Source organism: Eublepharis macularius, chromosome 9 (genome assembly GCF_028583425.1).
Source record: "Eublepharis macularius isolate TG4126 chromosome 9, MPM_Emac_v1.0, whole genome shotgun sequence".
NCBI lineage: Eukaryota > Metazoa > Chordata > Lepidosauria > Squamata > Eublepharidae > Eublepharis > Eublepharis macularius.
This window is the reverse complement of record NC_072798.1, coordinates 15,074,271-15,098,133: the sequence shown is the minus strand read 5'-3', so window position 1 is coordinate 15,098,133 and position 23,863 is coordinate 15,074,271. Positions and strand designations below refer to the sequence as shown.

The 23,863-nt window shown below is 45.4% G+C and overlaps 1 protein-coding gene across 3 annotated transcripts in view; it reads left to right on the top strand.

The window, feature by feature from the left end:
* Positions 1-23,863, top strand: part of BCAT1 (branched chain amino acid transaminase 1) — a 79,958-nt gene that overhangs the window by 7,009 nt on the left and 49,086 nt on the right. For 2 of the 3 annotated variants that reach the window (XM_054989281.1, XM_054989283.1), the window contains exon 2: positions 23,378-23,446. In XM_054989281.1, the coding sequence (XP_054845256.1) occupies positions 23,378-23,446 (69 nt within the window). Of the gene's footprint in view, positions 1-10,166; positions 10,216-23,377; positions 23,447-23,863 lie in introns of those variants that run through there. The other variant, XM_054989282.1, reaches the window with a different exon arrangement.

Genomic DNA, 23,863 nt, shown 5'->3' with positions numbered 1-23,863 from the left:
GGAACCTCTTGAAAATGGTCACATGGCTGGTGGCCACTCCCCCTGATCTCCAGACAGAGGGGAGTTTAGATTGCCCTCCGCGCTGCTTGGTGGCACGGCGAGCAATCTAAGCTCCCCTTTGTCTGGAGATCAGGGGGCGGGTCCACCAGCCATGTGACCATTTTCTCCGAGGGCAACCCACTGAGTTCCACCACCTCTTTTCCCAGAAAAAAAGCCCTGGGACTGTAGAAAAGTTGCTTTCCAGCCGTTTCAGCCCCCTTCCCCTCCAAGGTACAATAGGAGAATATTTTTAAATTTTTTTACTCCATTTTTCCCCTTCCTTTCTTCACAATGGGGATCCAAAATGGCTTGCATCATTCTCTTCTTTTATCCTTACAACAACCCTGTGAGGCAAGTTAGGCTGAGAGAGTGTGATTGGCTCAAGGGCACCCAGTGAGCTTTCATGGCAGTGTGGGGATTCTAACCTGGATCTCCCAGATCCTATTCCCATACTCTAACCGCTACACCACTCTGGCTCCAAGATCATCTATGGGCCAAGCTACACATGACGAATGACACTTGAACGGCAAGTGGATTTAGTGGAGGGCAAGTGAACAGGGAGAAATACACTTGCTGTTCAAGTGTCATTTGTCATGTGTAGCTTGGCCCTAAGTTAGCGGTCATCATGACAGTTTATGGTAGTGGATCAGATTGTATATTATATAATGAATGTGTAGTACGGTGTTGTATGCTGTGCCACATTGGTGGCAGGGCACACAGTAGGGGTTTTAATACATATTATAATGACGACAGTATATTTGATAGAATATAGGTTTAAAAGAAATAGAATATGTTTAAATTAAGACTTTTGTTATATATTATACTATATTATACTGGTCTGCTATATTGAGGGGTATAAGATTTATACTATATTGATAGTATAACTGATAAATGTATATTATACTGATAGAATATTTGATAGCATAATTGATAGAAGTATATTATATTGATAGGATATTTGATATATATGATAGAATACCTGGGGGGGGGGGGAATTAGAATGTGCTTAGTGTAAGGGACTTATTAAGTAATAAGAGGGGTTAAGGGTTGGAAAGCTGTTGGAAGTCGATAGAGTGGGGGGAGGAAAAGGGTGGGGGATAGGGTTAATTAGATATTGAGGGAATGAATGTATTGAATTTGAAAAGTATACTCACCAATAAATTTTTTTAAAAAAAATGACAGCTTATGGTAGAGAAATCGACAGGAGGATTACGTATTGTGTGAGTAATAAAACATGACTTACCTTTGATGAGTTTATTGAAAACATTTATCTTTAGAAATGTTATATGCTACCCTTTCTGGTTTTTTTTTTTAATGCTTGCATCGGAGAAGTTAGGAAGGTAACAGATCTGGCCTAGAGCAGTTTAGACTCAGTAAGACCAGGGTCAGCAACCGTTTATAATTACGGAGCCAAACTATGTCAAAATTCAGATCAAGAGATCGGCAAAGAGACAGTATTAAAAAATCCATTTGCATAACTGAAACTAAGCAGTGTAACGTGACTGATAATTGACAAGTTTTCGCGATCCAAACACTGGCTGTTGCAAGTCCTTTCATAAGTAATAAATATACACAGCAACACCCTGTATGATTATTTTTGTGTTCTGTCATAAATCTTTGCATGGTTCACACATTAGAGTTGCCAGGTCCAGGATAGGAAATTCCTGGAGACTTTAGGAGGTGGAACCTGGAAAAGGTGGGGTTTGGGGAGGGGCCTCAGTGGGATATAATGCCAAAGAGTTCACCCTTCAGAGCAGCCATTTTTTCCAGGGGAACTGGTCTCTGTTGCCTGGAGATCAGTTGTAATTCTGAGAGATCTCCAGCTACTACCTGGAGGCTTGTAACCTTATCACACTTGGATCTCTGACACTGTTCACCCCTATAATTTTCTTTTCTGAGAAGCAAGGTAGTCCCAACCTTTTCCTGTCATTCCCTTCACATACTGGCTATTTCAGCATCCCACCTGCCCCTCCAATAGACCTTAATTTCATGATTTCATTTTCTTTTTTAAAGAGCCCTACTTGCTTCTATGGTCAGTTCTAGAGCCAAAGGTTGCTATCCCTTGCACTAGACACACTCAGGATAAACTCAGTATCTGTTCTCATCCAGAACTCCAAAATGGCTAACAAATATGGTTGTTGTACAAAAGAGCTCTGCTGTTGAGGCAAAGCAGCTGTAAGCAGCCAAAGCAGCCCCGCAGCCGTAAGCAGTTGTTTGGGGTTGGGAATTCTCCAAACAAGTATGAGATACAATGCCATGTGGGGTGTAGGGTTGCCAGCCTCCAGGTAGTCGCTGGAGATCTCCTGGAATTACAACTGGTCTCCAGGCCACAGAGATCAGTTCACCTGGAGAAAATGGCTACTTTGGGGGTGAACTTTATAGAATTATGCCATGCCAAGGTCCTTTCCCTTCCCAAACTCCACTTTCTCCAGGTTTATCCAGGTTTCACCCCCCAGATCTCCAGTAATTTCCCACCGTGGAGCTGGCAACCCTAGTGGGGTGGTCTGCATTGGGCAGGGGGAATTGGTGAAACCTGCTCTCTTATGTGAGCCGAAGTGCCCATATGTTTGTGGGGATTGAATCCGGGTAAACTACAACTTCTCATTTTGGATCAGTCCTCAGTAAACACAAAATAGTTGTTAAAACCAACCACTTAAAACCGTATTCATCAGACCATTCTTTTTCTATAATATTTTTTAGTATCCCACTTACAAAAGAGAGTAGTATTCATTATCCGCATAGTGTTTTAGTCGGGGCTTTCTTTTATTTTCCTCATGGTTGCTTTTTCCACCCTTGTAAATCTGGTATATCTTCTTTTTATTACAAGGATGAGGGAGTCCTATTTTTCTTTGGAATTAATTGCTTCGTCTCATAATGTCTCCATTAAGAAACCAGGTTATTGAGTTTACGGAGCGGGGCGCTCATTCTCTTCAACACGCTCATTATTATGTTAGAGGTTAAATTAACTTTCCTCCATTAGGAGAGCTTTAGCAGATACTGGTTGAAAACATGCTGGCTTTGCTTATCTAAAAGTTTCTGCTCTTCTGCCAGAAATCCAGTGAAACCGCTTTTTGCAGATAATCAAAGGGTTTTACTAGATTCTGTCCTCTGATAAACCACTCCAGGCACCTGGGTTTCTTGTTGCTGGGAAGCTCTGAGGTTTAGAATCTCGAAAAGGGGCTGTGCTTTGATGTGTTATGCAGAAATTACAATGCTAATCCTAAACAGAGTTACATCCATCTAAGCTCATTGGATTTAGAAAGTTGTCATGGACACACATGAAACTGCCTTCTACTATCAAGGCCAGTATTGTCTATTCTAACATGTAGATCAAGATTTCCTGTGTGTGTGTGTAGGGGGGGTCTTTCACACCACCTTCCACTAGATCCTTTTGCACTAGATCCTTTTAATTGGAGATGTTCCCAGATTCCCCCTGGGAATTGCACTCCTAAGATGAATTGGGCACCTGATGCCTGCTTGAAAAGCGCAGAGAACACGTCTGCGATCCGACTTAAGGACATAACTGGGAAAAAATAATGTATAGTTAGACGCTGAGAAAGACCTCAGACTGTGCCAGGCAAGGAAAGAGAAAAGACAAAAAGAGAATTTTTGCCACAAAGGACATCTTTGAAATTTCTTGTGCTGGGTGTACATCTTCATTAATAAACCACATGGTGCATAGCTTGTATTTTCTGTTCCTATCTCTTTTGGTCTGCCGCCTATAGTCTTGACTACAGATGGGCACGAACCGGGAAAATTCCGAACTATGCAGTTCATGGTTCATCACATTCCATGAACCACGAACTTTCACGAACTTGCCTCGGTTCACGAACCAGTTCGTTAACACCAGGTTGTCTGCAGTGATGAACTGAGATATGAACCAAATGAACTGGGATAAAATTCGTCATGGTTCATGAGAAATGAGCTCCCACAAACTGCAGGTTTGCGAACCACAAATCAGCCCGGTTCGTGACAAACTTCGATTCATATTTCGGCTCATGCCTGCCTCTAGTCTAGACCTTAATGCTGGTGAATTCACAACCCTGGCTCCTCCTCTTCCAGCTGCTGACTGTGATATCATGTGATTACAATGTCTTATAACTTAAAATCATGTGACTGTGATGTTCCATGACTTCTTATCACATGCTCGCCACTAAATGGATCCCATGCTACTGGCTGGGGGTTCAAGTTGGGTCCCAGGTCTGAAAAGGTTAAAGAACGTTGCTTGTTGTTTTCAGTTATTCAATTTCTTCAGTGGGCAAATGGTCCAAATCTTAAGATATAATAAGAATAAGGAATCAACAGCAGCTTCATAAAATACATGTACTGTTCTGCTACTAGACTTGTTTGCTACCAACAACAAAACAGGCTGATCCTAACTACAAAATACTATCAATATCAATAGGCATCATTTTTTCAGTCCAGTTGCAAAACATACAGACTTGGAGGGTTTTAGTCAGTTAGGGAGACACCCCCAAGCTAGAAGGACAATAGTCTGAATTAATAGAAGGCAGCATCATAGTTTTTAAAAAAAAAACACTTGAGCATTGAGAGATTTTCAGCCACGGTCGAGGTGCACTAGTGGAACGCTGAGTTCTTCGATCTGTTAAGGCAGTAAATACTTGTGGGGCTTTGACAGACGACAGTGAGTGACAGCTGGCAGGGTGTCTCTCTTCTGCAACACAGTGGGTGGTTCTTGAATTTAATTGCAGAAGGCTTTTTGTCTTCTCCACTCTTCCAAAGGCGAACTGTTGACAGTCAGAGACACCAGCTATTTAAAGGATTGTGGGTGCTCTAATCCTCACCCTTATCCTAAAAATCAGGTTTGTGTTAATCACAAACAATAGCATGAGCAATAGTTTATCTGATTTCACGAAGGTAGGACATCAAAACTTTAGATAGGAGGTGTTTTTTAAAGACATAAGTATTTTAAGGATAGTTATAAAATGTATACAGAAATTGCACAGACGTTTTCTTCTTGTTATCCTGTGAACCTTGCCGGTATGACTCAATAAAACAGAAAACCTCAGAGGAAGGCAGGAAGGAAACGTTTCGGCAGGTGTCGGCTTCTCAACTGGTACAAACGGCACCTGCTGAAATTCCTGCTTCTGTGCAAATATTCAAGATACAGGAGCTGCTCTCCTTTTGAATCTTGCCTGCCCTTGATGCTTGAGCAGCAAGGAAAAGTAATTTCTCCTTTTCTGGCCCAGAAATATCCAAGACGGCCTGCTTTTCCTTCAGGTTGCTTCCTGTTTGACAGGTTGTTGTGTTCAGAGATTCTTTTCCTTTTTGTCCTGGTTTGCAACGACTGTTGATATTTAATGTTATTTAGGGTTGTGTAATACTCAAATCTTCTGCCTGTCACCTCATAAAACTGGGATAGATTAAACAACCCAGGATTGCTTCTAAATCTGAGCAAATGAGAGATCATCTCTGCTTCTCACTTTTTGAAGGAAACTGAGATGGGTAGACCAGAGTCCACCAGTGACTCATTTCCAGTGGATCCGCATAGCACCTGCTGGTTGTTGACCTCTTGCCAAAAATTCAGGGTTAGGTGGATACTTGGTTTGATCCAGCAAGGCGCTTGCATCCCCATTGGGTGGGAGGGTCATCAGTTAACAGTCCCACTATGTCCCCCATAGGGCCTTGTGCTCTGTGGATAAGCAGCTCCTAGTGGTGCCTAGCCTACGGGACCTTCATCTGGCCTGGACCAGGGTCAGGGCCCTTGGCCTGGTGGAACGTACTCCTGATTGAGATACGGGCCCTGTTGGACCTCTTACTGTTCCGCAGGGCTTGCAAAACAGAGATGATCCGCCGGGCCTTTCGTTGAAGAGCCAGCGAATTGTCCCCTTCCTGTTTGCCGCATCCTGTGCTCCGCTGGCGGCCGCCCTGGGCTGTGCTGCAGCTATGTACTTGGTCTTTCGGATATTTATTATAGCCTGAAATGATCATAGTGCCAGTTTTTGTATTGTTTTAATGTTTTTTTACATATGTGTATGGTTTTAATTGTATAAAATATGTTGTTAGCCACCCTGAGCCCATTTGCAGGGAGGGCAGGGTATAAAATTGATAAAATAAATAAATAAAATAAACATTATGTTTGTTATGCATTAAATGTTAAAAGATCTGGAGCGGGCTGTCTTGCCTTGTACCCATCTCTGCTTTAATATACAGCGTTATAATATAAGCTGCAAAACAGTAGAGTCCAGTAGCACCTTTAAGACTAGCCAACTTTATTGTAGCATAAGCTTTCAAGAACCACAGCTCTCTTCATCAGATGCTTCATCTCGAAAGCTTATGCCTCAATAAAGTTGGTTAGTCTTACAGGTGCTACTGGGCTCTTTACTATTTTGCAACTACAGACTAACACGGCTAACTCCTCTGGATCTATAATATAAGCTGGGATGTGTACATACACTTGAGTTGTTTCAAGGGTAAAGTCAAATGGTTGCCTCTTCACACTTCACAATATCATAAAAAGAGCTTTGCTGGAACAGACCAGTCCACAGTGTTAATCACAATAACTAACCAGATGAACTCAGAAGCTGCACAAGCAACACAAGTCTCTTCCTTGTTGCTGCCCCCAACTGGTATTCAGAGCTACGTTCCCACCCAATATGAAGGTTCCATTTAATCATCAATAGCCGTTGACGGGCTATCCTTCATGAATTTATCGAATCCCTTTTTGAACACATGAAGCTGCCTTATACCGTGTCAAACCATCGGTCCATCAAGGTCAGTATTACCTTCTCAGACTGGCAGCAGCTCTCCATGGTCTCAGGTCGAGTTCTTTCACATCACCTACTTCCTGAACTGGAGATGCCAAGACCCTTCCGCACGTCAAGGAGATTCTCCACCATGGAGCCATGGCCCCAAAGATAGCCAAGTTAGAGGCCATCACCAGGCAGCGAGTTTGATCAATTAGTTATCTGCCCTGGATCATCTGCCTGTTAACTTCATTGGTTGCTCTTCATGCTCTAATAATATGGGAAAGGAACATAAGAACATAAGAACATAAGCAAAGCCATGTTGGATCAGGCCAGTGGCCCATCCAGTCCAACATTCTGTCACACACAGTGGCTAGAAATCCAGTGCCATCTAAAGGACTGTCAGTGAGGCCAGGACACCAGAAGCCCTCCCACTGCCTTCCTTCCAGCACCAAGACAACAGAGCACCACCTCCCCACAAAGAGAATACCATCTATCTCCTGTGGCTAATAGCCACTGATGGACCTCTGCTCCATATATTTGTCCAGTCCCCTCTTGAAGCTGGCAATGCTTGTAGCTGCCACCACCTCCTGTGGCAACGAATTCCATGTGAATTCCAGGAGAAACGGTTCTCTCCAGTTTTTCTCCATGAGGCATAATTGTCCCTTACGTTTGTCACCATCACTATCTTTGCTCAATGGGGAAGCCCCAAGCCCCCTTTTCTTTCCTCTTGGGGAACTTGCGCCAATCCTTTGATCCTCTGAGTTGCTGCATTCTGCACCTCTTCAAGCATCACAGCATCCTTTTTGAGATGGGATGACCAGAACAGTACACGGTGTCCTGGCAAGGGTGCATTTCTGTTGGAGGCATTGCTAGCCTAATTTAAGCCCATCCTTTTTTTTTTTTAACACCACCCAAACCAATAAAACAAATTCCTTCCTGGAAGTTTTAGGGTTGCCTTAGGATCAGCCCTACCTTGCATGTGAATCCAATAATTTTTGCATAGCTGTGAGTTCACACTTGTGCTGGTTGCTTCTCATCCACCTGGTACTTAACTACTTCTTCGAGGTCTGTTGCAAACAGCACACCTAAGCCCAAGAAGCCATTTTGCTGCCCTGCGCATTGAATCCTAGTTGGTGACATATGCGGATACAGGGCCAATGTTGGGGTTGCCAGCCTCCAGGTAGTGGCTGGAGATCTCCCGGAATTACAACTGGTCTCCAGGCCACAGAGATCAGTCCCCCTGGAGAAAATGGCTACTTTGGGGGGCGGACTGTATGGAATTATGCCATGCCACGGTCCTTTCCCTCCCCAAACCCCACTTTCTCCAGGTTTCACTCTCTAGATCTCCAGGAATTTCCCAACTTGGAGCTGGCAACCCTAGCCAATGTGTTTATAGGGGAAGTGAGACTGAGCATGATGGCCCCAACTTGCCTGTGAATGAGCACATTGGCTCCGCCTACATGTAATCATCTCATGTGTGTGCAGTGCTTTTTCATGTACAAATTGTGTGTGTGTGAGCTCTGTCCCTTTAATCTGGTGCACTACCTTTCTTACCTTCCCAACCAGAGGGATGGAACCAGCGAGCAACCATCCATAGGCGCTGTGTCCACATGAGATGAATGCACATAGGCAGGCAGAGTTATAGCGCCCCGATGCACTCCCTGAAAAGGCAAAGTCCTGTCTCTGCCAGGAAAGAGACTGGAGACTTACTTTTTAAAGCATCCAAGCTTCTGGAATCAGAGAACCCGAGAGACAGATAGTTATAACACTAACGATAACGATAGGTCAGTTGTCAGTTTTTTGAGAAGGTCCTCCAGTGGTGATGGAATTCCACAGGGGAGTGGGGAAAAGAAAATAGTGCCAATGTGCGTGGTGATGGAAGATCCAGATTTTCTCGTGCACAAAGCCCTCCTGGCTTTGCTATGATATTTCCTAAAATACTACAGCAAAATGGACTTGGGAAAGATGTTGGGAAAGATGGCAGGAAAGATCAGGAAAGCATGGGAGGTGCACGAAAGCAACCTGGTGCTATGAGGAAGTAGGAGAACAACCGACTTTCCAATAGCATCCAAGCCAGGGCAAATAACCTCTGTGTAAGTGATCATGGTTGCTTCCAATTTAATGCCCAAACTTGAGATTATATGTGGCTGTAAAAATGAAACTGTATGTGGCTGTGATCTTTATTTTTCCAGACATTGGAGGCAGGTTTCTTGGGCCAAGTGTGAAACTCTTATCCATCCATAAAACCCATTTTTATTTCCATTCCCTAATCCCTGAAAATGCCACCTTCTTCATTCAGTATCGAATGATAAAGGTAAAGGTAGTCCCCTGTGCAAGCACCGAGTCATTACTGACCCATGGGGGGACGTCGCATCACAACGTTTTCTTGGCAGACTTTTTATGGGGTGGTTTGCCATTGCCTTCCCCAGTCATCTACACTTTACCCCCAAGAAACTGGGTACTCTTTTTACCGACCTCGGAAGGATGGAAGGGTGAGTCAACCTTGAGCCAGCTACCTGAACCCATCTTCCGCCAGGATCGAACTCAGGTCGTGAGCAGAGCTTGGGCTGCAGTACTGCCGCTTACCACTCTGCACCACGGGGCTCTATCATATTGCAATAAAATTTTCAGAATTTCTCAGCAACTGCAAGACAACAGGCGGTGTGAGCATGCTATAGTTTTGACTGAATTATGAGATCTGCTTGTCATGTTTTCCAACTGCGTTTGTTTGCATTCTTCAAAAAGCAAGCTTAACTGTGGGAGTGCTAGGAATCTGTCCCCCTAACCCAGTCCCAACTATAAATTCAGTATGTCTATACGATTTCACAGAAGTATGGTGTCAGCCCATCACTATGTCTGAGGATCTGTGGGCTGGAGAAAGACGATTTAAAAGCATGAAAAGGATATTTAAAGATTCTCTTAGCAGGAATATTAGCAATGACCTCTTGTCTTATATGAGTATTATGCCCCCTGTTCATGCGTGTGCACACACACACATTTGCATATACCTCTAGACTCTCTATACACAAGATGCAGTACACGAGGACGTTCAAGTGAAGCAAGGCAGGTTACCCAGCAAGCCGGGTACTTAAAAGGACAGATCTACAGAGCCAGCAAACATCTCTGCTCAGCGAGTTGGTTTTTTTCCTCTCTGCCTCCCAGAAGGGGTGGTGAAAATGACAGACCTGATGCTGGATACAAAACTTTTAAAAAGATCTACATATATCTAATTGAAATACCTCTGGCTTCGGGAAGAGGAAGGCTGTTCTGTGGAAGGAAAAGGGAGGGATGCCTCTCTCCCCTCTACATTAATCAACCCACCACAGGCTTCCTCCTTTCGCTTTCCAACAGCCTTGGTCCCCCTTTGGAAAGGCTGGAAGAAAGGAGCTGTTCCCCCTCTGCTTGTGAGCTGGGGCAGGAGATTAAGCTCAGGGGTGACTAATCCATCCCCAGGGATTTGAAACAGGTGAGTTCCCCCTTCCCTGTTTTTCAGAGCTAGCCCACGTGCGTCTAAAGGGGGGGGGAGAAATTGGCAGAGCCTTCAGGGAGGCAAAGAGGAAACAAAACCTCTGAGGAGCGATCTTGCCACACCGGCTCTAAAGAGGTGAAAAGGACAGAGCCGATCTGTCTTTTTGCCCTACAGTTCCTGGCAAACATTGCATCTAACCTTCACATGAGCATCCTCGTGTACTGCGTCTCATATATAGAGACTGAATATGTGTGTGTGTAATGTTGTGTGTTTGAATGTTCATCTGTATCAGTGAGGTTGTGAAAGCTTTACCTGCTGGACTTAAAAAATGTATTGAATCACTCTTTTCATTTTTGCTGCTTTGATGAAAGACCTGCTGCTAGTATGTAGAGAACCAGTGTGGTGTAGTGGTTATAGTGTTGGGAGACCCGAGTTCAAATCCTTACTCTGCTGTTGGAGCTTGCTGGATGACCTTGGGTCACACATGGACTTTCAGTCTAGCCTACCTTACAGGGTTGTTGTGAGATAAAAATGAAGAAAGGGAGAATGTTGTAAGCCACTGGAGAGAAATGTGGGGTAAAAATGAAGTAAATAAATATGTACGCATGGAGTCCAAGAATGCTAGACTTTGTACTTTGCTTTCACTACACACTGAAGGAGCAGTGCCAGCAAGAGGAAATGAGGAGGGGAAAATGGAGGTAGTGTGTTATCATTACTTTTGTTGAAAACCAGGATTGGGGGTGGGGACATAGGGGTTAGTGACATCAGTGATGTTGCCAACATCACTTCATCACTCCGGGGTACTAACAGGAAGTGCCAAAGGGTAGCTCTAGGATTCATGGGAGACTCTATGGTAAAAACATAGAGTTTCTGGCAATTCCTAGAGCTACCCATTGTGACTTCCAGATTGCACCCAGAAGTGACATATTGACACAGAGGCATACAGAATTTTTATTTTTCTCCCCCCACTGTGGTGGGCAACACAGAAAATTGGCATGATGTATAGGTCAAATAGCTTCAGCAAACAGCTTTAATATAGTTGTTGTTTTGCTTCCTTTGCTAGCCTGGCAAACAATGCAATTGTAAAGTAAATGAATCAATGCTGGATCTGACAAGCAGGTCAGCAACAGAGAGAGACACTGTTCTCGGGATCAGAAGATTGTAAATGGCTTCCTGGGCCATTCAGTTCTTTCTATAACCTCCCATGTCCCCAGCAGTTCTGGAGGAAGTGATACAGCAATGGGATGCAATAACAACAAAAACAAGAAAGGAAAGGGGGGGGGGGGGAAGGCTAGTACTGAGGACAACAAACGAGTTTAATTTTGAAAAATAAGGCTGTGATCCAAGTGTTGTGTGAAGATGAGTCATTTAAGGTTCTTGTTTGTGGCATTCAGGGCCAAAATTGCCAGTAAGAAAAACTGCAACTATTTCTGGGCCTTTATAAACCCAGGGCAAGAGAGTACTTAAAAAAAAAACTTTTCAAAACTACATTTTAAAACTCTTACTGATCTGGAACTAAGATTTCCAATCTTCTGATGGGGTCCATGCAGGTAGGTTTGCCACCCTCCTGGTGGGGCCTGTATAGGGTTGCCGGGTCCCCAGGGCTTGAAACTGGGGGGCAGGGTAGGGGGGGAATTGCCTGTGGAAACACCTCCTTGAAGAATTCAAAGGGGGGAATTCTTCCCTCTTGGCTTTCTGATGAGGCTGCAAGACAAAAAGCTTTTGGAGCTGAATCTGGGCCAAAGGGAATATGTGAACAGGATGTTTTTAAAATTGTTTTTAAGATATATTTTGTTTATTGTTTAAATGTTTTTAATTATGTGATTTTATACTGTTTAATTGTATTTTATTGTTACTTGCCATGATTCCTGACTCAGGAGGAAAACAGGCATGTAAAATATTTGAAACAAATGATGTCATGGAGATTTGAATTGTCTTGGTCTGACACTGTTCCAGTACACAACATTGGCTCTCTGGTTGGGTCCCTTTTTGTATCATGACCATTTTTCAAGTGGACCTAGCACCTGACATATCCTAATAGGCTCTAAGTCCATTTCACAAAGCATATAAGAAATACGCTCATTTCAGTCTGGGGAGATACCCTAGCTATGGCGCCTTGCAACTCCTTGTTGATGGAATCCAGAATTAATCCATTTTGCTTTGCCTAAACTCCAGTCAGGACTCAAAGAGATGAGATTATGATCGAGCACTTTCCTCCCTCCATAAAAGGCAATTGTAGAATTGTGCAGCCTCAATTTTATTTGTGCTAGAGAAGAAGCAAAGAGAAAATTTAACCCTTCAAGCTTCCCTCCATTTTGCTTTTGAAATTGGGCTCTTTGCTTTGTTAAAGGAGGAATTACATATCCTTTAAAACACACACTTTTTTTCTTTAGAAAGCTAATTGAAAAGCAGGAGCCCAGTTTCGAATAGAAAACTGAATGGTGACTGGAGAGTTACCCCTCCTCTCTTCCTTGCACGGCCCCCGAGGCAAATTGAAGCTCTACAAGCCTGGTTTGCATTTTCTGGACACTTTTGTCTTCTCTGTTGAACCCTCAGTTGTGGAACTCATATGGCACAGATTCAAATAAAACGTCAAACAGTGAATAAAAGCTAGTGTCTAAGGAATACCTTGGATATGACAAAGAAAGAAATTTAATCGATAATGCCAGCACAAAAACTGGATTAAAATACGTATATTGGGCTGCATGAAAAAATATACATCTCCTTGCTTGGTCTTTTTATCTTGAATGATTCTCCTGGCAATGGATTGCTTAATTTAAATAGCAAATTCATCTCCGGAGTGCTAATCATAGCCCCTCATTGCAATCTACATGTTATTTTCCTCCAAGGCTGTTTACTTCCTTGGCTGACCCTGGCAGGTTTAATCTAATTGTTATGCCGAATCCTGCTGGGACTGCTTCTAAAGATTTAGTTCTTATATAATTTTATAATCCATTCTTGACATTATTAATTAAAGTGGAAGAGGGGGCAGAAATCAATGTATTTTTGTCCTGTTCATCTCATGCTTTACCCATTGGGCCGTGCAGGAGTGGCGCCAGGGTTTTTGGCGCCTGCGCACACACCAGCCTGCATGATGACGTCACGTGTGACATCATCACGGGCACCGCACGAGCCGGCCCGATTGCTGCGGCAGGCGGCTGGGACGGTGCGCGGGTGGCCTCCCAGCTCTCCCACTCGGTTGCCCTGCACTGCCCCAGATGCCTGCCCGCGGCTGCTGTGCCCAGCCAGGGGCATGTGCTGGTGGCAGCGGCAGCGTGGGACAGGAGGGCTGGAAGGCTGTAGCTCCGTGGTGCGTGCTCCAACCCCCAGCGCCTCCTCTGGCGCCCCCTCCAGCGCCCCGCACCCTGAGGCAACCGCCTACCTGGGCTCAATGGACGCGCCAGCCCTGGGGCCGTGGGTGGGTGATATATCTGCATTTGGTTATGGGCATGCAAGCTTGGCGGTGTTGGTCTAGGCAGTGGCATTGCAGGCCCATGGTAGGCCGAGCAGTTGTAGATCAGGGTAAAGCACATGCATAGCAACATCTTTTCATTGTAAATTGCAGCTATGCAAGGCCCTGGTTCAACTCTGTGCAGTTTCCCATTAAGGGGCAAAGAACAGCTTTGCGGGACCATTCAGGGACAACGTGTGCCAAGAGTGGGGAAAAGTCATCTTCCTACATCCTGGTCTGAACTGGAATTGGGGCCTCACATGGCTGATATTTATACAAGGAAAAAAAATATTGAATTATCTAGGCATAGATCTCTCAGCTTCTCATCCAATTAGGTCATTTGTCACTCTTGCTTGGATAGGAAGTTTTGTTAGGAGCTGAAGAAAGCTGGTGGGATAAGGGGGAGTTTAGAATGCTTATTACTCACAAGCATGAAGAATGCTGTAAGATGCCGTCTCCCGCAGATTGACGAAGCAGTGTTTAGCAGTTAGCGTGTCAGACTAGGAAGACCTGGATTCAAACCATATTGCCCACTGGGTGACTTTGGGCCAATCTCTCTCTTTCAGCCTAACCTACCTCATGAGGTTGTTGTGAGGATAAAATGTAAGGAGGAAGGCGGAGAACTATGCACACCATCCTGAATTCCTTCGAGGAAGGGTAGGGTTGCTAATTCTAGGTTGGGAATTTCCTCGATATTTGGGGATGGGATTTGGCAAGGGGAGGGGCCTCGGCAGGGTATAATGCCATAGAGCCCACCCTCCAAAGCAGCCATTTTCTCCAGGGGAACTGATCTTTGTCACCTGGAGATCGGTAGTAATTCCAGAAGATCTCTAGGCTCCGCTTGGAAGCTTGCAACCCTGAGGAGTGGTATACTACAGGTTTAATTTGGTAGAACAGGTTTAAAAGACCACGGTGGTGGGGGGGGGGCTCAGTTCACCCACGTGTGTTCATACTGTGGTCACCACAGCATCATGGGTCCGGTTACATTTGTGAATGAGAATCAAATGCTGCAAACAGAATGTTTGTCATTTCCATTTCCCTGATACACCCTGCTGATCGTTCATCCTTTCCATTGCCAATCTTCCTCCCGAGTAATCAAGGAACACATTTTTAGAATCTGAGCCACAGCCATAATAAGCAACACTTGACTGCTTGTTACGGGAGGGAAAGAAGTTGATGAAAGATAACGGTGAAATCTTTTGTCTCGCCATGGTTTCTTGGAGGTTTTCTTTAGAGTTGTTAAGGTGAATAGAATATCTCAGGAGTTCCACTGACCTTCCCCTGCCGTTTTTCTGATGGGGAGGAGCTGCCACTCAGTGGGAGAGCCTCTGCTTTGCATACAGAAAGTCCCCAGGTTCAATCCCCCACATCTCCTGTTAAAAGGATCAGGGAATAGGTGATGTGAGAGACACTGGAGAGAAAATACTGACCTTCTTCGACATGTGGCCTGATTCAGTATAATTTAATTTTTATTTAATTTATTTAATTTATTATTTATTTATTATTATTTTATTTTATTTGTTTTAATTTAATTTATAGACACCCGAACATTTTGGGCTCAGAGGAACCTTTAGATGTTTAATTCTCACGGCATGCAAGAAGAGATTTAGGCATTGCTGGACGACCCCTTGATTTTTGACTGTTGCGCGGTCTTTCTCTTTCCTGGGCTTGGCTTGGTTTGAAATTGAATGAAATTGACAGTATCAGGGGGATGTGGCTCCCTTGGATATATTCCTTGGCCTCCAGATCTCTTCTGGAAAGGTCACAAGGAGTTCCAAGCCTTTTCAGCCTGGAGTTAAAAATAGATTTGAGTGACTCAGCCATCACTTTCTCGGCTTGATGAAATAGCAGTGGATTTAGAGGGGAGGGGGACACTACCCCAACCAGCACGGAGTGCCATTGTGTTCAATTAAGCTTTCCAGTACAGCTTACTTTTCAAGGTGCGGGACAGCCAAAGCAGCGATGGAAACGCCTTCAATATAAAATTGCACCAAATGGCTGTGTTGCTACTTGTCCTTCTTTTAAATGGCACCGGGTGTGCAGTTTTGAAATAATCACAGCAATTTTGGTCTTTGCAACAGAAAAAGCATGGTTAAAAAAACAACTTTGCAGTGGGAGTGTGCCTCTTGAGTCTCTGTGTGTTTTAGTTAGTGTGCATCCAGCATTATTAGCATGTGTGTACAGGAAGATGGGAATGCAGAGGCATAGCTATTGGGCATGAAGATCATGTTGCATTGGCTTAGATGTTTGCTGATGAACAATTTGAGCAAAGTGTAGTTTTCCTGTTGTAGATGGAACTGCAAACTGTGGTTTACTCGGAGCGCAGAAGTGCAGGAAGGCATGAATGGAAGAGTGGACATGAAAAAATGTCTTGTATTTGAATCACTGAGCCATGGTTTGTAGTTAGCTTGTGAACTCAACCTGTGATTCTGGCCTGTTTCACCTTAGAAAATTATGTTGCAGTGGCCTTAGACCACTGGGTTCCCAGATTTTTATTCAATTTTTAAGGGTTTTACCATGGATTATTTTGTAAGACGCTTTGAGCAGATCTCAGATTTTATAAATAAATCCATTTGTGATGGACTAAGTAGGACACAACCCACCAGATAGGCTTGCCATGCCTCCACCACCACCTGCTGCCACCTGCTGCACCTTGGCCTTGTTCACCTGACCAGTGGCAGGGGAGACACTGGGGGGAAACAAGTGCATGCATGTGCTCCAGTCCCCATCGTGCCGACAACGGAGGAGCTGCTAAGTGTGCTGAAGCCGAGCGCAGTAGGAATCCCCCCATTTGGAGGTGTTGGTCTTCACCTTTAAAGCCCTTCACGGTCTGGAACCCTCATACTTTTGGGTCCACCTCTCCCATTATGAACCACCCTGCCTGCTTCGTTCATCTTCATAGGGCTTATTGGAGGCTCCAGACCCTGGGGTGGCACAACTTTCCTCCACCAGGAAGAGAGAGCCTTTACGATTGTGGAGTCCTCCCTTTGGAATGCACTGTCGGAAGGCACTCATGCTCAGCAGGACCTCTTGATGTTTCGAAAACTCTGTAAGGGAGCACTATTCTGGCATATCTTTGCTATCTAATATTCTTTGTGAGGTAGAGCAAATTGCTGTGCATTTTTATCTACCTGCAATTTTTATGTTATTTGCAGGGCTTTATAGGCTGGGGTTGGGATTAGACTGGTTTTTAATTATTATGTAGTGGTTAGGAGTGGCAGGATTCTAATCTGGAGAGCCAGGTTTGATTCTCTACTCCTCCGCTTGAAGCCAGCTGGGTGACCATGGGCCAGTCACAGCTTCCCAGAGCTCTCAGACTCACCCACCTCACAGGGTGATGGTTGTGAAGATAATAATTAGGGATGTGCGCTTTGGGTTTCCAATTCAGATAAAATACCAAAATCAGACCCTATTTGTAAAGATTTGGGATCCCCAAATCAGGGCCAGTACGGTGGCCCCGATTTGGAAATCCCGAATCAAAGCTTCCCCGAAGCATTCAGGTTGCTTCGGAAAGCTTCAGGGCAACTTTAAAGGGCCCCTTTCCTGCTGCTTGCAAGCAGGGGGAAGGATCCCCACTGCCACCTGACAGCTGATAGTTTAAAGGGCACTTTCCTGCCGCTTGCAAGTGGCAGGTCCCTTTAAACTATCAGCTGGCAGGAGGTGTGGGGGGAATCCCCCCCCCCACTGCCTGACAGCTGATAGTTTAAAGGGCCCCTTTCCTGCCACTTGCAATTGGCAGGTCCATTTAAACTATCAGCTGGCAGGTGGTGTGGGGTGGATCCTGCCCCCCGCGGTCCGACAGCTGATAGTTTAAAGGGCCCCTTTCCTGCTGATTGCAAGTGGGCCCGTAGGGTGCCTGCAGGGCGGCAGAGGAGGCCAAAAAGGGCCTTCCCGCTCCTCAAATGGTTGTGTAGCCACCCCCACTTGCCTTGGCTCTGCTGCTGGGGTGATGGAGGCTGCGACCCAGCAGCAATGGCCCCAGCCTTCTCCGTCACCCTGCGAGCCCGTGGGGGGGGCGGAGGAGGCCATTTGAGGGGCAGGAAGGCCCCTTTTGGCCTCCTCCACTTCTGCATAGGCCTACAGGGCAGCGGAGAATGCCAGAGCTGACTTTCCCTCAAATGGCAGCCCTTCCTGCCCCTCAAATGGCCCCGCAGGAAGGGCCTTTTCGGCCTCGTCTGCCCCGACGCGGGTCCACAGGGTGATGGAGAAGGCCAGAGCTGCTGTTGCTGGGCCACGGCCTGCACCACCCCAGCAGCAGAGCCAAGGTAAGTGGGGGGCTGGGGCTGGGGGGCTGGGGCTGGGGAGTTTGTGCTGTTTAAAGGGCCCTGCCACTTGCAAGCAGCAGGAAAGGGCCCTTTAAACTATCAGCTGGGAGGCAGCAAGGGGGATCCCCTCCTGCCGCCTGCCAGCTGATAGTTTAAAGGGACCTGCTTAAACTGGCCCTTTAAAGGGCCAGGTAAGTAGGTTGGAGGGGATGGGAACTAAGTGGGAGGGTGAGGGGTAGGGGTGCTTGGAGAAAACCCAGCCCCCTGAATCACTTTGGAATGCTCCAAATCTTTACGGAGCATTCCAAAGCGATTCAAATACCCGAAGAGCCTTGGTGCTTTGGGTTTTGAGTATTTCCAAATTAATTAATTAATTAATTAATTAATTAATTAATTAATTAACTAACTAACTAACTAATCGAGCCAGAAAATGATGCTATTTTCCGGCACAACGAGGGAGCGCAGGGTGTGAGGAAAGTAAGTTCCCTGCTGTGCCCAGCCCCTGCACTCTCGCTTTGGCCCTCGGGGCCCCTGGCAAACCTACCTCCAGAGCATCTCGCTATCGCCAGGGTCCGTAAACAGACACTGGCTGAACCCGAAAGCAGCTCACCAACCCTGTCCTGTGCCCTCTCCGGGATTTGACAAAACTTCTACTTTTGTGTTCTGTCTCGAGTTACAAAAACTGGGAAGGAAATGGGGGCAGGGCAGGCATCTGACAGACCACAGCACGTGGTGGCTTGGCTTGGTTAATCATAAGGCATGCGGGCGATTGAGCCGGACTTTTTGCCCAACATTCGGCAGTGCTGGCTCTGCTTTTTACCAAAGCAGGCTAAAAATGTTCTGGCCAGAGCCTCCATGGGTTTTCAGAAGCAATCACACAGGCCGTCTTTGGCAGCGTATCTAATCTCCCGCTGCGGATAAAATGATTGAGCTTTGCTCAGGGATGGCATAGAATATCAAAAGGAAGACGGACTGTCAGATCTGTCACCAGATGGGTGTCCCGTTGCCTGCCTCTGAATCATTTTGTCCTCTGCTTTGTCTGAAGGACACTATAGAAATCTGACCACCCTGTGATCGCAAGTAAACACACACATGGTTCTCTTAATAGTATACATGAATCCAAACAGTTCATTTAATTGCTGTGAGGTTCCCTTTCTTTTTATGAAAGAACAGTGATTCTCAAACTCTTTGAAGTGGTATCTGCTTTACTCCATCTTTTGGAACCTGGCGTTGCAGGCTACTGGGGAATGAATGGGGCAGCAGGGTGGAAGAGGAGGAGAAAATGGAGCAGCCCCCCTCTTTCTTTCCTTCTGCTCGGAAAGGGAAGTCTCAGAGCCACTTCTTCCAGCTCAGGAGCTGGTCCCTCACCACTCAGCTGCAAGACAGTTGCATCCTTCTTTTGTGGGATGACCAGGGTGGCCCGCTTTTAATTGGATCCCTCTAGCTGTCCCTTTAATATCAATTTGATGAGCAGCACATTCCGAGTGATGCAATGGACCGCTGCACCATAAAAAGCTTCCGTTGCCCATTCTACACATTATGTTCGTATTACATTTTTGTAGTGTTTTAACGTGTACATATTAATTTGATGGTAGCCTCCGTGGTGAGAGCCACAGACAAGTCTATTGCTTTAGCTAAGCAAGTGGTTTCCTCGAGAGGAGATGGTCTAATGCAACAAGCAAATCATGCCAGAAGGGACCTATTTCTAAGCTGCTCTATCGCTACAACTGTGGTCTTCCAGTTGCAACTTTCGATTTGTCCCACATATCTCAGATGCTTCACTAATCTCAGATACTTTGCTAATGAGTTAGGGACCATAGATTTCACCATGTTGCTTTGCATGCTATCTGCTGCTTCAAATAGGTACACCTATGCACTACCGTACTTCATGTTGTCAAATGTTAGTCGTAGAATCGATTATGTTCTGTTTCAGCATTTCTTCTAATCTGTATTGGATCCTTGCTAATGGTATGTCTTTGTAAACTTGTTTATATTTACCCTATGGCATTGTTTATGGAAATGTCCTTGATATTGTACTTGATACTGATTGTACTAGGCTCATAATATGTAATCTGCCTTGAGTCTTGGTGAGAAAGGCGGACTATAAATGACAAATAAATAAATCTGTCTTTACTTCAAGTGGCCCCTGTGTCATCTGCTAGAACATTTTATTCGCAAGGGCTTTGAATGAGGTTTAAGTTTCATGTTGTTTCTTAAGAAGGAGGCTAAATGGGGGCGAGGTATACCATATTTTATGTGTTTTTAGTTTTCAAGACTGTAAGTATTGGAGTAAATATATTTTAATAGTAAGTACAACACCGTTGCCCTGACTTGGATGGTCCAGGCAAGCTTGATCCCATCAGATCCTGGAGGCTAAGCAGGGTCTGCCCTGGTTAGTATTTAGATGGGAGACCAGCAAGGAAGCCCTGGTTTGTAGAGCCAGACAATGGCTGTTTCCACACTATATACCTTCATCCGGAATGCCGCGGAACGTCGTGAAAAAAACGTGGAAGAAAGCGTCTTCTCGTGCAAGTTTTGCACGACATCGCACAAAACTTGTGCGAGAAGATGCTATCTTCCACGTTTTTTTCACGATGTTCCACGGCGTTCCGGATTAAGGTAAGTGTTGTGGAAACAGCCAATGGCAAACCACCTCTGAACATCTCTTTCCTTGAAAACTCCAACAAAGTTTGCCATGAGTCAGCTGCGACTTGAGAGCACATTACACACATACACAGACGACACAGTTAATGGATCCAGAGGAGTTAGCCGTGTTAGTCTGTTGTAGCAAAGTAGTAAAGAGTCCAGTAGCACCTTTAAGACTAACCAACTTTATTGTAGCAGGAGCTTTTGAGAGCCACAGCTCTCTTCGTCAGATGCATCTCTCGAAAGCTTATGCTACAATAAAGTTGGTTAGTCTTAAAGGTGCTACTGTACTCTTTACAGTGAATGGAAAATCCCTAGAATTTAAATGATGCCTAGTTACTGAGTTGCTTGGGTAAATTTACTCTAAAGAAGGTCAGGGATTCTCTTAGTCACCATGCTGCTACGCTTCCTCTCTAGCAAATTTTCTCGGTGGGAGGGAGCATGGCGTCCCGTGAGAATCCTAGCACTGGAGGCAGTTTGGTCTTACCCACCAATGCTTTCCTGGGGCCCAATCCAGTGAGAGGAGAAGAGAAGCTGCATATCCCTAGCCAACTCTATAATTTTCTTGCAAGTTTCCTGCGAAGCTGGCATCTCCGCAGAGCAGCGTTTTGCAATCTCAAGGGCTAATTTAGGATTTATCCTCCAGAAGCCAAGTGTGTAAAACAATACATCCAGGCATCTTACGTTTTCTGGCTTCTGTGTTCCTTCTCTTTAAGCAGCTTTGCTTCTGAGGCTTTAAGCTGTCTTCCCCCCACCCACCCCCCAACTCCTGAAGTCCAGCAACTTAAGGTCCAATTTGCATGCTACAATGTCTTTATGGCCCCCGATGTGGCTGCCAAAGTCCTGTCTATCAGACATGTCCTGGGGGGTTCCATATTTAGAACTTAATTTCCAAGGTCTGATTCGAGTTGGGACGTGGCACATGAGTGGAAACATTAAGCCTTCCCCACTGCACTGTTTTCCCAACCTCAAACAACCCCGAGGGCCTGCTATTTGCCCTACTCATAACTACATGTTAGTTTTCCAGAAGGACAAATCGAGGCTCCCCAGATCTGTTTGGTGGAGAATGCCCACAAGCCATCGCTGATATAGGCTGACCCCTGCTGGGGTTTTAACGGCAAGAGACTAACAGAGGTGGTTTGCCATTGCCTGCCTCTACAGCCCTAGTCTTCGTTGGAGGTCTCCCATCCAATTACTAACCAAGGCCGAGCCAGTTTAGCTTCTGAGATGTGATGAGATCAGGCTTACCCAGGCTATCCAGGTCAGGAGAACCCCCATCTGTCTAATGTCAGGAAAATGGCAAGGGGGGGACACTTAACCCCCCTCCTCTCTGTTCATTGAGGTCCTGAGCTAAACTAGGCCCTCATGATCCTGTGAGTTAAGTTCTAAACACAGAGCTCCAACATGCTGTCTTTTGACTGGACACACAGGGAGGACATGAGGAATTTATAATGTGTGCATTGTCCCAAAACTACACCTGATGAAATAGTCATGGGGGTCTGTTTTGCAATTGAAAAGGGATGGGGGGAAACAAGACTGCATGGTACTGCTGTTCCATGGCCCCTCGTGGCAATTTTTGATCTACTAAAGTATCTTATAAACTGGCATTGGTGGGCATGGGCACAGCAGGCACGGGTTGTCGTGTAGTTTGGCTCTCAGACAAATATGCTGATGAGCCTGTAGGATACTTAGTGATAGGAAGGAAGTTTCCCCCCTTCCCACTTTACAGCGTGATTTCACGCTGTTCTTTTACTACTGGAATGGTGTGTTTGCAATTACTCAAATGTAGCCAGGTAAATTGACAAGACTAAAATGACAAGACTAAGAGCGGAACCACAAGTGACAAAAGGCACAGGTCGGACACTTGTCAGCTTCCTCAAGTTTTGATGGGAAATGTAGGCAGCTTGGCGGAATGTTGGACAAGTGACAGTTGAAAAGTCCATTGGACAGCAGTCGGAGAGCCAAGCTGCAAGACCAGCACGCCTACATTTCCCATCAAAACTTGAGGGAAGCTGACAAGTGTCCAACCTGTGCCTTTTGTCACTTGTAGTTCCACTCTAAAGCTATCGTACTTTGGTCACATTATGAGAAGACAAGATTCTCTGGAAAAGTCAATAATGCTAAGAAAAATGGAAGGCAGCAGGAAAAGAGGAAGACCTAAAATGAGATGGTTTGACTCAATAAAAGAAGCCACGTCCTCCAGTTTGCAGGATCTGAGTAGGTCTGTTAGAGAGAGAACGTTTTGGAGGTCTTTCATTCATAGGGTCGCGACTTGACGGCACATAACACACACACAGCCGGGTAAATTACCTATTGACTAAGTCATGCTTGCCCTTCATCATGTTTTTCTGGATGTTTGACCCAATTGACCTTGTTTAATTTAAAGTGACTGACTGTCAAAAGCTGAACCTATCCCACCTTTCATGCTCCTGTCCTCTTTTCGCATTTTGCCTTCAAACAGACAATACAAGGGGCTCCACTGACTTGATGCATGCCAACCGCTCAGCATTGTTTCGACTTTAAGTGGCAACAATTACGCTCTTGTCTCTCGGCAGCTTGGGGTCCGTACAGAGTAAAGGAGGATTTACCCAATCCTCTTACAAGCCCACAAGTGTAAAAGGCTCAAGGGATTTGTTTTGGGGCAAAATGGACCGTGAGAACTGTAGACCTCAGGTAGGGTTTTGAGCCTTGGCCAAGCGATAATGACCTGATTTCTTTTTGAGCGTTTTCTGGCCAGGTGCTCTGCAACATTCTGTGGCCAGTATATATATTTCAAACCGTGTTTTGTCCTTTACAGGGTTGTCAAAACGACTGTGCAGCTGGATGTACAGCAGCAGCCGCAAAGCATGTGACCGAATCGTTCAAGGTAGGTTATTTGTTAAAGCAGAATTGCCTGCAGCGTTTCTCTGGAAAACGGTGTCCTTAAGAGGCAAGGTGATTTGACTTGGCCTCAGCCTGTGAGGGTTGTGGAGTTGTTGACGTGTGCAAAAGCATTGCGAACTTACGTAGGGATGGTATGGGGGGGGGGAGGATTTAAGGATCCTTCTGCAATTTGCAGGATAAGTCCAGTACATGTTTGATTCCGGTGTGGTGCAGTGGTTAGGAAACTCATTGTGGAATTGGGGTTAGAGGGCTGCTGAGTGAAGAAGAGGGGTGTACTAGTTAGAATGTCTGACTGAGACATGGGAGAACTAGGTGCAAATCCACATTTTTCCATGAAGCTTACCAGGGGAATTTGAGCCAGTCATATTCTCTCAGCCTGCCTTACCTCAGAGGGTTGTTG